A 16031-nucleotide genomic window follows, 5' to 3' on the forward strand; every position below is an offset into this window, starting at 1 on the left:
GGATACCAGAATGTAGGCAGAGGTACCCTAGGGCATTTAAGCACCCTTCTTATTAAGCTGCCTTAAGTTATAATACTTGAAATAAACTGGATAATTATTTATTTTCAGATGACTCAGCAGCCCTGGACTACTAGAATGATCTCAAATTATGGTTATGCAAGCTCTCAGTTCAGTTTACTTCTGTGTACTCATGCAGTCAATGTACAGTAGCCAGAAATCAAAGAGCTGGTTTCAGGTTTAATTAACATATGCAAAAATAAATAAGCTTGATTAAGCAGAAATTCCTTGACTGAATCTGCCATCTATGAAGGCTAAATGTATCAGAGAGGATTATCAGATCACGTATGATACTGAAATCCTATACAGAGCTCAAAACTAGATACTGAGACAGAGAGAGGATCTTTTGGTACTTGCCCTACTTTGGTTTAAAATGCATACTTAAGCTCAGCATTTTCTACACATGCTCTTCATTCAGGGTCTAAGGAGTTTTTGGTAAGTTGCAGCTTCCTGGATAAGCTCCAACCTAAATTGCAAAAGCTGTTATGAAATGCCTTAACTTCCAAAGTGAAGAAAACAAAACACTGAAAAGAGATCCACATCAACCTCTCAACTTCTTACAGCTTAGTGACTGATAGAGCTCAGGAAAAATTGTCTAAGCAGAACAGAGTTAACATCTTGCTCCCCCATCCAAGGAAAGCCAGAGAAAAGCCACAGTATTTGCAGAGTTCCTTTCCAGTTTGAGATGTGTTTTTACAAGGGATAAGATCTTTTGCTTATGCAATGATATTTAATGGATAATTCTTTTCTAAATAAATAAATAGAGCAACTCAAGCATAAACTAATACTCAGAAGATCAAAAAAACAAACCAGAGCTGAAAGGACACTTAAAAGTAGAAACTCAGTGGCAAGCAAAAATTCTAATTCACTGAGTAAAAACTTAAAACACTCAAACCCCACAACCTTACATTTTTGTAAATATATCTCTAGATATATTTATATATCTCTATATATCTCTAGATGCACCTGGATGACAGCACAGTACTAACATCGTGCTAATTATGGGATGACAAAGAGCAACTTGTGTAAGGACATAATCCACAGATTGTCCAGGGAACCTGAATTGCATGAGCTTACCACAAACCCAAGTGGAACAGCTTAGAAACCGACAAAAAAAAGAAAACCTGTTTCAAGATCAAAGCCCCTAAGATTGTCTGCAGTTTTGGCTGACATTTCTGAATATAGTAAGAATTTCAAAGACAGGACAAAAGCGAAATGATTGTTTTCCGTCTATCAGGATTCAGTATCAAGACTTTTAGGAAGGTTTCCTACATTGAAACCCTTTATGAAGGCTGAAATTCTTCACATCTTAACACAATGAATTCTGCACCTCAAGAATAACCAGCTCTGGAGTGACTTATAATAGTCACTCAGAGATCCTGGAGAAACTGAAATAGTAAAGGACCACAGTACCCAGACACACCTGATATGAGAGAATTGAAGGGTAAATGGGACACTGGTTTGTTTAATTCTCACTAATTATGGGATGGACTGTGTGAATGCTACAGACAAGCCAAGGTAAGTGCTTGCCATGTAAGGGAGGGAAAAAATAAAAAGAGCTGTAAGATAGCAACTGCAGAGTTAAGACTACAAGACTCTTGGAGAAGACAGTCCAGCTACCGTTCAGTGACAGAGACAACGAATATAGAGGTAACAGATGATCTGTTTAAGAGAACAAACTTGGGATTTTCAAATATCTTTAACGATATCCTTAGTTCCATATTGTCTTTCAGCTATAAACTATGCACCATCTTCAACAGTACAAGAAGTTGGAAATCACCACAAATAGCAAGGTTGAAAACTTTTATCAATGACACCAAATTTTTCAGACTAGTTAAAACTCACTGACAAATTACAGGAGGACCTTGGAATACCACATACTCAAACGATAAAATAGCAGGAAATTAGCAGGGATTGTGCCAGGAGTTCACCAGGAAGCTCTCACCCTGAAACTGTTTCCATGTATAAAGGGACATTCAGCAGAGAGATCCACTGAGGGGTTGAGCTGTATCAGGCTCTGAAAATCCTGTGATGAAAAGAGTTGACATCTAAGAGAATGCTTAGATGAAATACAATTTACATTTTTTCTGTTCTTACTCTTCCCTGAGCATCTGTTTATGACCAGAGACAGGGAAGTGGGCTGCTGGAGTCATGGGATTCCTCATGGGAGGAATGAGTACAACCATTCTAACAGAGGAAAGCACACTGAGGGCAGGAAGGGTGAGATTACATGTACAAATATTCTGTATTTAATTACAGAATATTTCTGCATATATTAGTTTCTAGGAAACAAAACAAACCCTAAGTTGTGATAAAAATACTTAAGAAACACCCCTTCAGTTATAAGCAGTGTTAAAAAAAAAAAAAAAAGAAAAGTAAATTATAGGGATGAGTAAGAGTGGAAAATGAGAGTGATGTTATGTCAAACCCATAGGGCTTCTCCATTTTAAATTGTACACAGTTCAGGTCCTTCTAAAAGAAAACAAGGTAAAAAAAAATAAAAAATTGCAGAATTTTCCCTAAGACACAGGGCTGGAAAAAAAATGAAGTAAGATAAAAGGGGCAGAATATCTTTGCTGTATGTGACATCATATTCTACAAAAGTCTTAGATTAAATGTATTAAGAGTAAGTAAGGTGGGATTATTCATCATTTCTCATATCACAACTGCAACAGAGCTTTAAATGAAATAATGCAGTAATCTTCAATAACTTTAAATGAAACAAGAGACCAGGTGCATCAAAAAGTTTTTTTCATCACGGTGAAACATTCTGCACTGTATAGAAAATTGCCCAATTCCATAGGAAAAAACCAAAACCACATTAATGACTGAATACAAATCTCTGAGTTTGTAGTCCCTAAACTTAGGGCCCCTGTCAGAACTTCACCGCCAGCTCAGCAGAGATGTTAACTGGCTTCAGCCACTACAGCTGCTCTCCCAAATTGTGCTCCATACAAGAAACCCTGCACAGATTACAGTCCGGTGCCCAAAAAAGATAATGAAACACTTGTACTGGACAAGGGAGTCCTTCCTGGTATTTCACCTGTATCGTTACCTTCTGCCCCTGCGGACAGCCACTCAGCGTAACAAACGCCAAGGGAGCTGCTGGATCCCAGCATGCCGAGGACGCTGCCTCGGAGCCGAGTCCCTTTGGAGCAGCAGCTGCCAGATCACAAATGACAGTGCTAACACCAGCCCAAGTGTTAGCACTAACTGCTGCTGGCAAAAGGGCCAGCAACAAATCGCGTATCCAAACACCCAGGAAGTCCAGGAACACAGGAAGCAGAACGGGATGTTCTGAATCAGCGCGCCCGCGATGCCGTTTCCCAACAGGGGCTTCCAGCCAAAGCAGCAGCGCCAGCCCATCCCCGGTGGGATGCCCCGATACGTGCGCCTCCCCCGCACTCACCGAACTTCACCGGCGTCCGGACGTCCACGGCGGTCTTGCTGTCCAGGCCGTCCGCCACGATGGCCACCTGTCCCAGCGCCTCGTCGTGTTCCACCCGCACCGGCTGCCGCTCCCGCCCGCCACGCCCGGGGCTGCCGCCGCTCACGGCCACCAGCAGCCGGTCCGCGCCCGGGCAGCGCTGCGGGTCCAGGGGGCGGATGCTCACCTGGCACGGCAGCCGCACTCGCAGCCGCCCCCGCGGGCTCACCGACAGCGCCCACTCCCGCGGCGGGGGCGGACCGGGGCCGCTGCGACCGCGGCGGGGGACGGGCGGCGCCCACCTCCCGCCCGCCGCTCGCACAGCCAGGGCCGCCCAGCGCAGCGCTCTCATTGCCGCCGCGGGGTCGGAGCGCCCGGGACGGGACGGACGGGATGAGGCCGCTCCTGGCAGGCGGGCGGCCGTGACCCCCCGGCCGGTCACGTGGCGCAGCTGCACGCGGGGAGCGGCACCGGCACGGCCGGTAAACAGGCGGTAGCTCCGCCGCGGAGCTTCTTGGGAGCCGTAGTTCTGCAGCGCGCGGAAGGAACTACAGCCCTGCCCACGGGCCTATCGGAGAGCGGGGAGGGCGGGGCATTGCCGAGAATCTGCTGCTATTGGGCGGCGGTGCTGGACTCCGGAGCCAATCAGAAGTGGGAGCGGCTGAAGCGGGCGGGAGGCGGTGCGCCGATCGCCATAGCGACGGGGACGCCGCTGGGTCGGGCTGGGCTCTGCGGTGGCCGGGAGGGACTCGAGGGGACCGGGACCGGGACCGGAGCTGGGGCTGGGGCTGGGGCTGGAGCCGGGTCCAAGAGGGCCAAAGCCGGGGCTGCGACGTCGAGGCGGGAAGTAAGTCAAGCAGCGCCGCCACAGCCCTGTCTGAGGAGTCCCTGAGGGCCGGGAGTGTGACCCCCGCGCGGGGCCCGGGGCGGTGCCGTGTCGCGCGTGAGGAGACGGGGCAGCCTTCACTTCGCTGCACTAAACCTACAGGGAGCCCGCTAAAATGTCCTCGGTCAGCCGGTGTAGCAGTTTGGCAGATGTGTTGGAAAACCAGTTATTTGTTGGTTTTTTCTTTTAAGTGATATCACAAAGCACCAGAATTGCTCTCTGTCAGTAAGTTTTGGTCAATATGTTATGTGCTGTACTGCTTTTTAGCAGTTCTGAAGCCAAGCAAATAAATATTTTCCTGAGCTCTTGTCCTTACAGGGTTTACAAACAAGCAGGGAACCACTTAATTCGGTTTAAAAGACTCTTCTGGACTTCATAGCCCACATTATCATCGTATAACAATTTTTAAAAATTAGGTGGGGCATGTGGGCAATAGATGATGTACAGTCAGGGGGTGAGTTCTTGTGATAGTTGTCTTTTACTGCCAATAATGAGAGAGAAAAATACACAGAAAGCTGCATTGTCTTAGCAAGATTGCAACACAAGAAATAATGAAATCTGGGCCTGTTACTTAATTACTGTCTCCCTTTTGCACTCCATGTGTTTGTTTTTCATAAATAACCATGCAAGCATGATATTTAGTCATCAAATACTTTTCATCTCATTAGCCCTATTTCCATTTCTGTCACTGTCTGTCTTTGATTATTTATGAATCTGAAATGACCTCAGTGGCCAAGAGGAAAGAAGATGGCTCTATTTTTTTGGTCCATCGGTAATTTTCACTCTGGAAAATCTAATGAAGATTCATATTCATAAAAAATGTTCTACAAGTTAAATTATTTCATTGGTTTGCATTACTCAGTCACAAAAAATCATTAGGTTAAACACAAAAAAGGCCAGCCTGCTTTATGATAGTCTAGAATACAAAAATTGAAATCTAGAAAGTCAAAAAAGTATCAAGAAATATCTTGGGACATGATGGAGGCTGGAAGGGATTTTTTTGCAATTCTTCAGAAATAGTTGATTTTGGGGAAAAAAATCTTCAAAATTCTCACCTTTGAGATCAATACCAAATTTGAATGTCTGATTTTTTTTTTTTTGTTTGGGGGAAAGTTACAGATGTGTAAGAGGTGTGTTGCAGTGTGCTATGACTCCACTAGATGACAGCCAGTTCAGCGAACAACTGATCCCACTGTTCCGCGGGAATCCGGTCCCTCGTGAGGTGGGGCTCACTGCTTCCCTCCTTTCTCCCTGGGTCAGTGCTGCTGTTCCGGATCCTTGACTCCCACCAACTCTAAAATGACACTGCTGCTTTCCCACAGCCCCTTTTTCCTCCAGGAGCTTGGTATTTGATACTCCTCATTTGAACCTCCTCAAGAGGTTTATCGGTACCCACAATCCACAGTAAACTGTGCTCTGCATCACCTTTAATATTGTCAGGCTTTGCATAGTTGAGAACTTAGTTCAAGAAACCATTCCTGGATGCTTAAGCTGCAGTTACGTTTATATTTCATTGTTGCTGTTGGGTTTTTTTTTTCATTAGATACAGTCTAAGCATACTCACATGGTTAAAAATACTGAACAAAACAGATAAAAAGTAATTGCTAGGAAGAAGTCCTTTCTTTTTGCATACTTACAGAACCTCATGTGTTTAATGTTTTACTTATGTCATCTGTATTTTTGCTATATTGATTCTGTTTAACTTTCATGCTTTTGCTTGGATCAGCTGGTATAGCATGTAGCAGACTCCAACAATGAAAGAATAGTTATTTATTTACTTGTTTTTAATTTTCTGGTTTGTTTTTTGCAGGATAAGAAAGCTATATCAAATTTAAAAGTGAAGATTTAATTAGAACTCCACTTTTGATAGCTGCATGATTTCTTAGTGAATTACAATCCTTATTTTCCATTTTATCAGATATTGGTATTGTATGCAAAGGATATTCAGTATTTAATGCAAAAGATAAAAAAAGCCCTAGAACTCATAGAAGTTCTATAAAGTGATATAAAATAGATTTTAAGCCAAAGTATTATCAGATGCACTTTTAGGCTAAGGTGAGAGAGAGATTTCAAAGAAAGAGGAATTAAATCAGAAGTATTTACAGGAGAGGCTGTAGAAGAAATGCATTTTTCTAACTTTTGTATTTGGAATTTATCACAGAATAATCACAAATAGCTGCAGGTACCTACAGGGTATAAACTTAGTCTGCCTGGCCAGGATTAATTTTACCTATTTGCTATAATTGTAAGGAAGAAATAATGTGACTTCACTTCTTAGGAAAATAGGGCCACCTTTATTTGTAATTTGTTTGTTTTTCTTTTAGAGGTGCATTTCTGAACTGCTTCCTTGAACCTTCTTTGTTCTCAAGGTGTGTCTAGGGTGCAGTAGGGAGGCAAATTATGTTTTGTTTGTTTCCTCCTCTGTACTTTAGCATTGCAAATCACACAATGGTTTGGATTTCAGGGATTTTTTTGTCACACCACTAGAAATTTTCTGAGGAAATTAAGTTCCTCATGGAAACCATTTGAAATGGGAAGTGGCAAATCTTACCATTCAAATTCTTCTTATCTTAGCCATATCTAATTAGAATTCCAGCAGATAAAGTCTGTGTGTGGCTCAGGGTGGTTCTATCCCAAATAGCAGAGTTGAAAACAAGGGAAAACAGCAGAACTTGTGACATAAAATGTTGAGCTGTTTAGGTCTATGGTGTGCACTCTCATTTCCCAAAGTGGTGAGGTTGTACTGTCTAATCAAACAATCCATTCTGATTCACATGTGCATGATAATGTCCTCTTGTACATGATGTAGTTTTAAATTCAATTATCATTTAATGTTGACGTGGTTTTGTTGTTTAAAGACGCATCCATTCATGCTGAAGCACAGGCTCTGCCCAGTTAAAGCAGAAGGTCTACTTTACCATTAGGGAAAAAGCATAAAAATATAAAATTCTAGGGGATGGAAAGAGAATCACTGTGTGATCAAATAAATCCATGGTGCTCCTCTTATTAATATTATCTGTAGGTCTCGTCCCTTCTCTCTGAAGACGATATGATAGAACTGAAAAAGTTTTGGAGAAGGGTGATAATGACAGTGGAAGGCAGAGAAGAGCTTTCATGCCAGTGACAGTAGGTGGATTGTCTGCTTCAGCCTAGAAAAAGGATTGTCAAATGATGATTCAACATTAGGAAGAAACCCAGTGGCATAGAAAAGTTGTGATTATTCAGTGACTCATGCAGTAAAAGAACTAGGTGAGATCAAGAAGACAGATTCAAAAGCAACAAGAAGCACAGGTTACTCATGTCATGCCAAGTGACATAAATGATAAAATGAAAGTCTCCATTTCCCTGTATTTTACCAATACTGAACGTTTTGTATGAGTTCAAGGAGAAAGGGGATGGATTCAGAGAAGCATCACCACACTATAGCTGGTGGGTACTTCTGTCCCTCTCCAGGCATTCAGTTGTAGGCTGGAGGTGTGCAGAGATAGTTGATTCATCTTCACACATGGACCTGCATCTCTTTATGGTCAGAATAAAATTTTACTACTTTTTGCATCTGTCACTCTGAAAAGAATCAATTCAACTGAGTGTTACCTGCTTGGATTCTGCAATGATTTGCGTGTGAACATTGCTGTTTGCTAGAGAGAGACAGAAGTAAAGATACTGAAATTAGTTTAGGGAATATGAGTTCAGGCTTTTATTATTGTTGCTGTCCTGAAGCTGTTCCACAAGACAATTCTCAGCCTGATTTGACCCAGGTTCCAAAACAGCCTTGTAATTCCCATTCTCTGTAATTCTGTGTCTTGGATCAAGGCTGTGATATTATTTGCAGTTCTACAGTTTGAAAACATCCATACTTGTTGGGTTATTCTGTGAAGTTGGAAAAAAAGTCAACTTTCATTCCTAATTCAATTAGACAGTTTAGTTACCAGATACTACAAAGACACAAATTTTCCACATTGCTTTTTGAAGTTTATAGATAAAATTTTATATAAGCTGAATTATATATTTAGTAACGTAGTAGGTAATGAAAGTATGCTAAACTTATTTTAATGTCTCATAAACCTACGTATATTTTGTTTATGTCTGCCCCCTCTTAAAACCACGTGGAGACAAGGGCTTGTCACACTAGCTGAGGCTGTCTAATCGTTTTTCTCTGTCTCAGATTTCTATTGTTGTGTCTTAACATAAAACTGTAAACTTTTCAGATTCAAAAGATTTTTTTTGTTCTCACCCTCCCAAGCAAACTGGATTCTTGGTGAGGACTCTTTTGTACTACTGTACTGGGATGAGGTATATTTTTGACTAACGTCGACTGTATGTTTCAGATACAAGTATTGACAAATATGCCTACACCCATGAAACTCTAACATTTTGGCATTGTTCTATGTAGAGTTTCTGCCACAGTGCTTTTCCGTCTGTCTAAATTCTAAGTTGAGAGGAACAAATAATGCAACAGTAGCCATAAACACAAAATGCATATGCTAAAATATTCAGCAGTTCTTTACAGATGAAAAATCACTCACTATTTATAAATGTGTATACATGTTTATGTACAGTAACTCAGAGTTTATTTCTTGGCCTCTGTGATGTTTACAGTTATTTCACAATGTTTTGACTCCTCCAAGAGGGATCATGAAATTGCTTTTTTTCCATAAGCAAATACAGACACTGAAATCTCTCTAAAAGACAAAATGTGCCTGAAGGAATTCCAAACAGTACTGAAGAAAGTAATAAACCTTCCAGTTTAACTTTCACTACCCTTATAGACAAGTGACTTTCAAAAGGTGAATACAAACAACGCAACATTTTTGTATCCATTTTCCCAATACAATTAAAAAAAATAAATTATATTTTTCTTAACTGTCAGCTTTCTGGCTGTGGAATGCTAAATTGCACTGTCTGTTTAATTGGAAAGATCTGGTATATATTATTGAAATAGTCTCAAAATTTCTTCTTAATTTTTTTACAGTTTTAATTTTGGTTGTGCTTGATTAGTCCTTGATAGTAAGATGCACTCTTTTAAAAAAGAGGAAGGTCTCCCCTATGTTATGTGAAAGGCTGAATGATTTCAAGACTGCCTAATTTGAAGCAGATTCTGCATCTTTGGCAGCTGATATGGGTTTCATAATGATGTGGTTCCATAGCAGAATACAATGTCCTCTGCATAATAGCTAATGTATAAAGACCTGGTGTCAGGTGAACATTTGCATGCAAGAGTTGACAATCTTTCTCCCAAAATTTTGCACTAAAATCCTGTGATACTGATCTGTCCATTCCTGTCATCTACAAACAACTTCAGTGAACTTGTGAAGGATTTCTTGAATTCCTCCCTCTCCACTCCATCTCCACTTTGAGCTGTGCTTTGCACTACAAATACTCAATGCCTCCCATATCTCACTGTGATGACAAGATTTCTGTGTGCCTCACAAGTCCTTCTTCCCCTCTCTTCCCTCTGTAAGATGCTTATTGCCTCTGTTGGATCATCCCGTCCCTTATATCTTTCTCCTGAAGTGTTTTTGTCACCTTTCTTGCTTCTTCATGCAAAAGGTTGGTATTTTAAAACTCTTCGGATATACAGAATTCTTAAGATGCTGTTATGCCAGAAGATGGGTTTTTCAGATATTAAGTCACGTTTGATGTAATGATGAGGACCAACTTGATGGACATTGCTGTCTTATCAGGATACCAGGAGCATTGTATCCCCCTGTATTCCACCTCCTATTTCCCTCACCCACCTTGGCATTTTCACACACCTCAGAGAATTCTGATGACTGAAGCTTGGGAACATAATTCTCAAGTGCTGCACCAATATCGTAAACACAAAGGGAAATTATATAAACTTTATGGCATTAAGTTTCGTCTTGCTGAGAAGTACTGAATGCCCTTGATCTATTTCTAATGCAAGTATCCTAGAGATTTCTATTCCTAAATGACAGATATGAATATGGGATTTTCTATAATATAAATACAGCAAAATTATGTTTTCCAACAGCTCTGCTCGTTCCAAACTTCTTTAATTTCTCTCTCTGTGCGTTTATTAAAAGACTGTGTTACCTAACTGGAATTAGAGCTTTCTTCAGGATATTTTAAAAGTACTCCAGAGGATGATAGAGTGATAGTGCAGCAGCTTGCATGAAGTCTTTAATGAAGTTGTAACTGCAGACTTACCTAATTTACTCACATTATGACTTCTATGGTTTGAATGTGGGTCTGACATGTTCACATAGTGGTTTTTACACTACATATTTATCTTTCACAATCATATATATCCCTGGATCTAATGAACTGTACTGGTATTTTTGTTACTTTCTAGAGCTTTAAACAATGAGTCAGGCTGATGAAGGAAATCTCACTGACACAGAACTGGCACCTGAGAATGAGTCACCTACCTGTGTGCCACCTCCAGCAGCTCCTAGCCAGGAAGAGGGATCCACTGACATAACAGCAAGTCCTGCATTTCAGTGTTTAGATGAGGTACCATGTGCCCCAGCTTTCTCTGACTGTAACAGTGCAAAGTAATTATTCTGAGGTGTACCTTTTGGTGTTAATAGTTGAAGGTTGTTACCACAATCTATATCTTCCCCATTTCTTTGATTTTTCTTAGTGGTAAGAAAATTTTGTGAAGCAGTGTCATATTTTTGCTGGGGATGCTGTGCTTGATAGATAATCATGTTCTCTTTGTCAGTGATCATGGCCTTAAGGGGAATGAGAATACAGAGGTCTTGGTTTTGGTCTTGTAGTATTCTATTTGTAGAGATAATTGCATCATGATTTTTTAAAAGGCTTCATAGCTGCAGGTAAGTGGTTCCTGAGGCACTATTAATTGATGATGGTGATTGAAGAAACCTTTCAGAGTTCAGGTTTTTTTGTGATTTTTTTTGGTGTTAAGGAGTCTTTCGGAATGCTAGAAGTATTTAAAAATTTTAAATATCAAATATATATGAAATGGAATCCTTAAAAATGTAAGGCCAGAAGAGTCATTAAGAGATAATTTAATCCAAAATTGGCAATGAGGTAGATTCTCTGCAGATATTTGTCTAATTTGTTCTTAAATCTTTAATAGGTGGAGATAGCTCTTTGGATATCCTTTTCCAGCAGCTCATCATTGCCAGTATTTTATAAAAAGTTTTCCCTATATCCCAGTTTGTTTACTTTGTAGTGAATAATGCAGCTTTCTTCTTGCCTTTCCCACATTAAAAAGAGAGACCAGCCAATTTCTGCCTTTTTTATAATAAAAATGTACATCTCTCTCTTGTATCCTTATGAGGCTTTGTTCATACTTAATGTTTTTCTTGAAGTTCTTACCTAAAGTTGCTTTACCTTGGACTCTTTCCATCTTGGTTCTGTCAGATCAGTTTGCTACCCTGGCTCTCACTCTCTGCCTACAGTCTAAGGTCAGGAAAGAGGACAGGACAAGAATTTGTAGTGAAGGGGAAAATAGGACTAGCCCTTTCCTATCCTGCTATTAGATCATACTGAATGTAGCTTGAAACTGCTGCTTTCAGTCCAGTGCCAGTGTATGGAGAGCCCACAACTTCCAGTACTGTTGCAGCACAAATCCCCTTTGTTCTCAGTCCAAGGCAGCAGCTAAAGTGCCCCCATGCCCCTTCTAAACTGTATTCTACATTTCTGCTTTGTTTTCCTTATTTTTAATAATAGTGAAAACTAATTTTTCTAGACTTATTCTAGAAAATTATTAGATTATTTTCCTGATTTTTTTTTCTCAAAAAAAAAAATCTTTCCAGAAAGGTTGTTCTGCATATCAAATTTAAAGTTAACTTGTTTAACACTGATATAACACTGTAAACCATTAATGGCAAATACAGGAAAAACCTAGTATTTAGAGTTGTTCCCAGCTCATGAAAAAACGTGCTGTGGAAAAACAAAGTAAGCAATTTGCGTAGTATTTCATAAATTAGGTCTTCTGGTCATTTTGTCAGTTTCTAGAAGAGAACTATGACTCATTTATTTTACCGTTGTTTTTAGCAGTTTGCACTTGTACTTTACTGGTGAGTTTGGCTTTTCATCACTTATTCACATTTCTTCTCTTCCACTGACGTATTTGTTTTCTTTTGTTGAACTTTGTACATAATTCAGGGACAAATATATGACTTCAGTCACCATAGAGGTTCTTGCATTGATTCTGGCTTCAACTACTTGGAATGGCTTTTAGGATTTTTCCACAGAAGCAGAATTGTGTCATATTATCTCAGTTTCACTGACTAGTCATTTATGCCTGTGCAGCATGTACTTATCGCAAGGGCCACCTTTTGTTGTAAAATTTCTTTAAAAACAGGTATGTGCCTGCTTCCAGTCAAGCCAGTCTTGTTTTTCTCATGTAAGCAGCAAAAACTCAAACATACAAAGAGCAAGAAGTCAAACATGCACACTCTCTCTCCTTTGTTTTTAATAAAACATAGTAACATTGCTTAGCTTTGTGGGTTAGGTAGAAATATTAAAAACTAGACAGAGTTCAAACAAAAGCCACCCAATTCATCATGACTTATTTTCACCAAGTCCTCTATTTATTACCAAGCTGACATCTCCGTTCTGTTGCTTAGGGTACAGCCATGCATTCACAAAATGAACTTTCCACTTGTTTTTGCCTTTGTTGTTATGTCCTTGAAATAAAGATCTTTGCTCTAACACTTCTAATTGACTTCCTTGAATTGTGAATCTTTCCTCATGTCTTGTGTTCTTCTAGTGTTAGAAATAAATCAATCTGCATCTGTTAATAATTTTCATGGAAAACTACATAGTCTAGTACCTGTGTGACGAAAGAAATATATTACTTGAATAAATGCTACATTAAGATGCAAAAAATTATGCTGGCTTTATTTTGATTTTAGTGCATTATAGGCCATGTATATTTAATCTGATTCTTAAATGGCAGCAAATTTTTTCATATATGTACATTGTATAAGTTTAAAGACACATTAATTTTATTAAATGGATATTTAGTAGTAATTAGCTTCAACAAAATGATCTGAAATTGTATTCACCCTTTGCCTGAAAATTTATAATTCTTTTGGAGCAGATGATAATATAATATATTTATCCTCTCCCTTTATTCTTTTATCATCCTTACTACAACAATGCTGTTACTGGTAAAGCACCAGAGGACAAACGGAAACTGTCACTTGAATAGAAAAAACAATCAGATATGACATGAAACTAGATTAAATGCTCAAAAAGACAAGATTATGCAGAATGAAAATAAAAAAGAAATCAGTTAAAAAATTGCCTCCTGCCCCTTCTATTCATTTTTGTCTGCATAATTTTTGTGCTTCACCATATTGCACAGTAAAATTTTTTCCCCTCTGGCCACTCAAGTTGTGTTTTACTTTCCTCCACCTGGTCTAGTTTTAATGGGAACATAAATAAATAAAACATAATTTGTCATAATTTGTTTTTGATGTTTAGTTTTGTAACCTATTACCATTTTCAAATAATTTTCTGTTGCTTAAGTTTTGTTTTGTAGCCGAAATCACAATCCCAGACACAAAAAAAAGACTCCTACTCTGTATATCTTCCTAATCTGATAGTGAATCAAACAAAAAAACTCCCAAGAGAAATCAATCGGTGGCTATCTTCTCCCAGTCTGAGGTGTTTTTACTCAAGGCAGTGTCTTTTGCTTTTTGTTTCTCTTCCTTTTTTTGGTATGTTCTTAGTCTAGAAAGGCAGTTCAGTCAAATGTGTACATTTGATATGAAGAATTTTGCAGAAAAATGATTCTGCAACGTTTGTCTTGCGTGTATTTGCAGTGGACACTCTGAGGCAGCTATTAGTTCTGCAGAATAGTGCACTTGTGAGTGAAAAGTGCTTTTCTGTTTTCCAGATCCAGTGAGCAGATACCTTGTTTGGAATGTACCACAATAGTCCCTTCCTGCTAACAAACATAATCCATTTTCTTGCTAAATCTAAACATGCAGAAGAATAAGCTCCTTTGGGAGATTTGTCTGACTGGTCTATTGCAAACTGTTGCACTCTATATCCTGTAAAACAGTTGGTGCTCCCTATCTACCAGCACCAAATCTTTCATTTGTTCTGCTTTTTTTTGATGGAAATTGTCACTGTCATGCTACATTTCTTCCTCTCTGATGTCCAAGTGTCCTATTACCATCAAGAAGCAGAAAGAACCTTTCATGGATGTTTTTCATTACTAGTTTGAAACTCAGTCTTTCTGAGATTAGTGAATTTGTACTACTAACTGCCAAAAGCAGTTGAACTGCTAATAAAGATGCTAACTAAAATCTCAGTTCTAGTGGAAACACAGAGCAAAATCTCAATATTTACCAAAAAATCAACAGTATAACAAAGAATTCCCAAGCAAATTTTGCTTCTGATTATCTGATGCTGATTCATGTCTTTCTGCTATCTGTAAGAACTTTAATGTCAAAGAATGATGCATATGTTCAGTGTTTGAATGTTGTTTGAGGGGAGAAAGGTACTTCTCATTTTTCTCCTTATCTGTGCTGCAGGAAAGAAGAGGAAGTCACATAAAGGTTGGCTACAGCTTTCAAATGTAAACACTAAGAATCAATATTTCATATAATTCTTCAGTGGCATGAAGTCATCTAACACCACAATTCTACAAATTACAGTTGTTTGCAATTTCTTTTGGTAACAAGCTGGTCTTTAATTCTCTCCTAACTTAGGTTAAATGGTGGATGTAAATAGCTTTCCTTTTAAAAAAATAAAGAGTTTATTAATTATTAAATGAAAAGTTTTCTAGAAAAACTACCTTGGTAGATTAGGATATAATTTTTTTTTTTACATAAGAACCAATTTAATTTCTGTCCCTGTACACATTCTGTAGTGTGCTTTCTTTTAGTATAAAGTATGATCATCACAATATTTTTGCATGATAACTATAGCAGTGCATAATTTTTAAGTGTTTTAGTATGTGCTCTATCAAAGATATAAAGGTCTTGAGACAGCTTAGTATGTTGAAGGCAAACAACATTTTTAAACTTAAGCTGATCCTGGCATGCTCCACACTACGCGCTTCAAAGGCTCCTGGCCCCACAAAAAAGCGTATAAATATGTTGGCACAGGCAGCTAAGACAGATGTTGTCTCCACCTCCATGCACAGGAATTTGACTGCTAATTAGAAAAACCTTTTTTGACTTTGTTGAATGGTCACATGGGAAGTCAGCTGGGGCTGATAATGTGTCTGTAAGCTGGAGTATGGTTTTGTGCAACAGCTTCCAGCAAGTAGGAAATAGTTTGTATTGTGAATGTTAAAGCAAATTGTTGCAATAGGAAAATTGATTGTTCCTAAAAAACCTGTAGAGGAATTGGGTGAATTTACAGGTGCCTTCAATCAGCAGGATTGGGAACAGAGCTGGTGTAACATGCTCATTCTGTGGAGAAGTTCTTTTTACCACTAGCAGGTGACATTGTGGAAACAAGGCCAGGAAGTAGTTGGGTGTGTTTGAACTATCACAAAGCAGAGGGTATTTCTGTTGATTTCTGAAAAGTCTGTTTGAAAGTATTTATGATGCCTTGTTTTTCTATGCTGTTATAAAGTCAAGTGTGCAGATTTCATACCATACAGAAGAACTAGAGCTCTCTAGTGTGAGACTTGGGGAAGGAATAACCTTTAACTATAACATCTTGCACTTTGGCCTTTTCTCAGCCTTTTCTGATACTCAT

At 39.1% G+C, this 16031-nt stretch overlaps 2 protein-coding genes across 2 annotated transcripts in view; one reads left to right on the forward strand and one right to left on the reverse strand.

Moving 5' to 3' along the window:
- The window catches only part of FAM185A (family with sequence similarity 185 member A), a 39082-nt gene extending 35246 nt beyond the window's left edge, over nt 1–3836 (reverse strand). Inside the window, exon 1 of the mRNA XM_005526079.3 lies at nt 3467–3836. Within this exon, the coding sequence (XP_005526136.2) occupies nt 3467–3836 (370 nt within the window). The remainder of the gene's footprint in view (nt 1–3466) is intronic.
- Nucleotides 3837–10693: 6857 nt separating this feature from the next.
- The window catches only part of CCDC146 (coiled-coil domain containing 146), a 60373-nt gene continuing 55035 nt past the window's right edge, over nt 10694–16031 (forward strand). Inside the window, exon 1 of the mRNA XM_005526080.3 lies at nt 10694–10847. Coding sequence (XP_005526137.2) covers nt 10698–10847 — 150 coding nt within the window. The 5' untranslated portion in view covers nt 10694–10697. The remainder of the gene's footprint in view (nt 10848–16031) is intronic.

The sequence above is a fragment of the Pseudopodoces humilis genome, chromosome 5 (genome assembly GCF_049639895.1).
Source record: "Pseudopodoces humilis isolate 2021_Gansu_Grassland_sample_001 chromosome 5, ASM4963989v1, whole genome shotgun sequence".
In the NCBI taxonomy this organism is placed as follows: Eukaryota; Metazoa; Chordata; class Aves; order Passeriformes; family Paridae; genus Pseudopodoces; species Pseudopodoces humilis.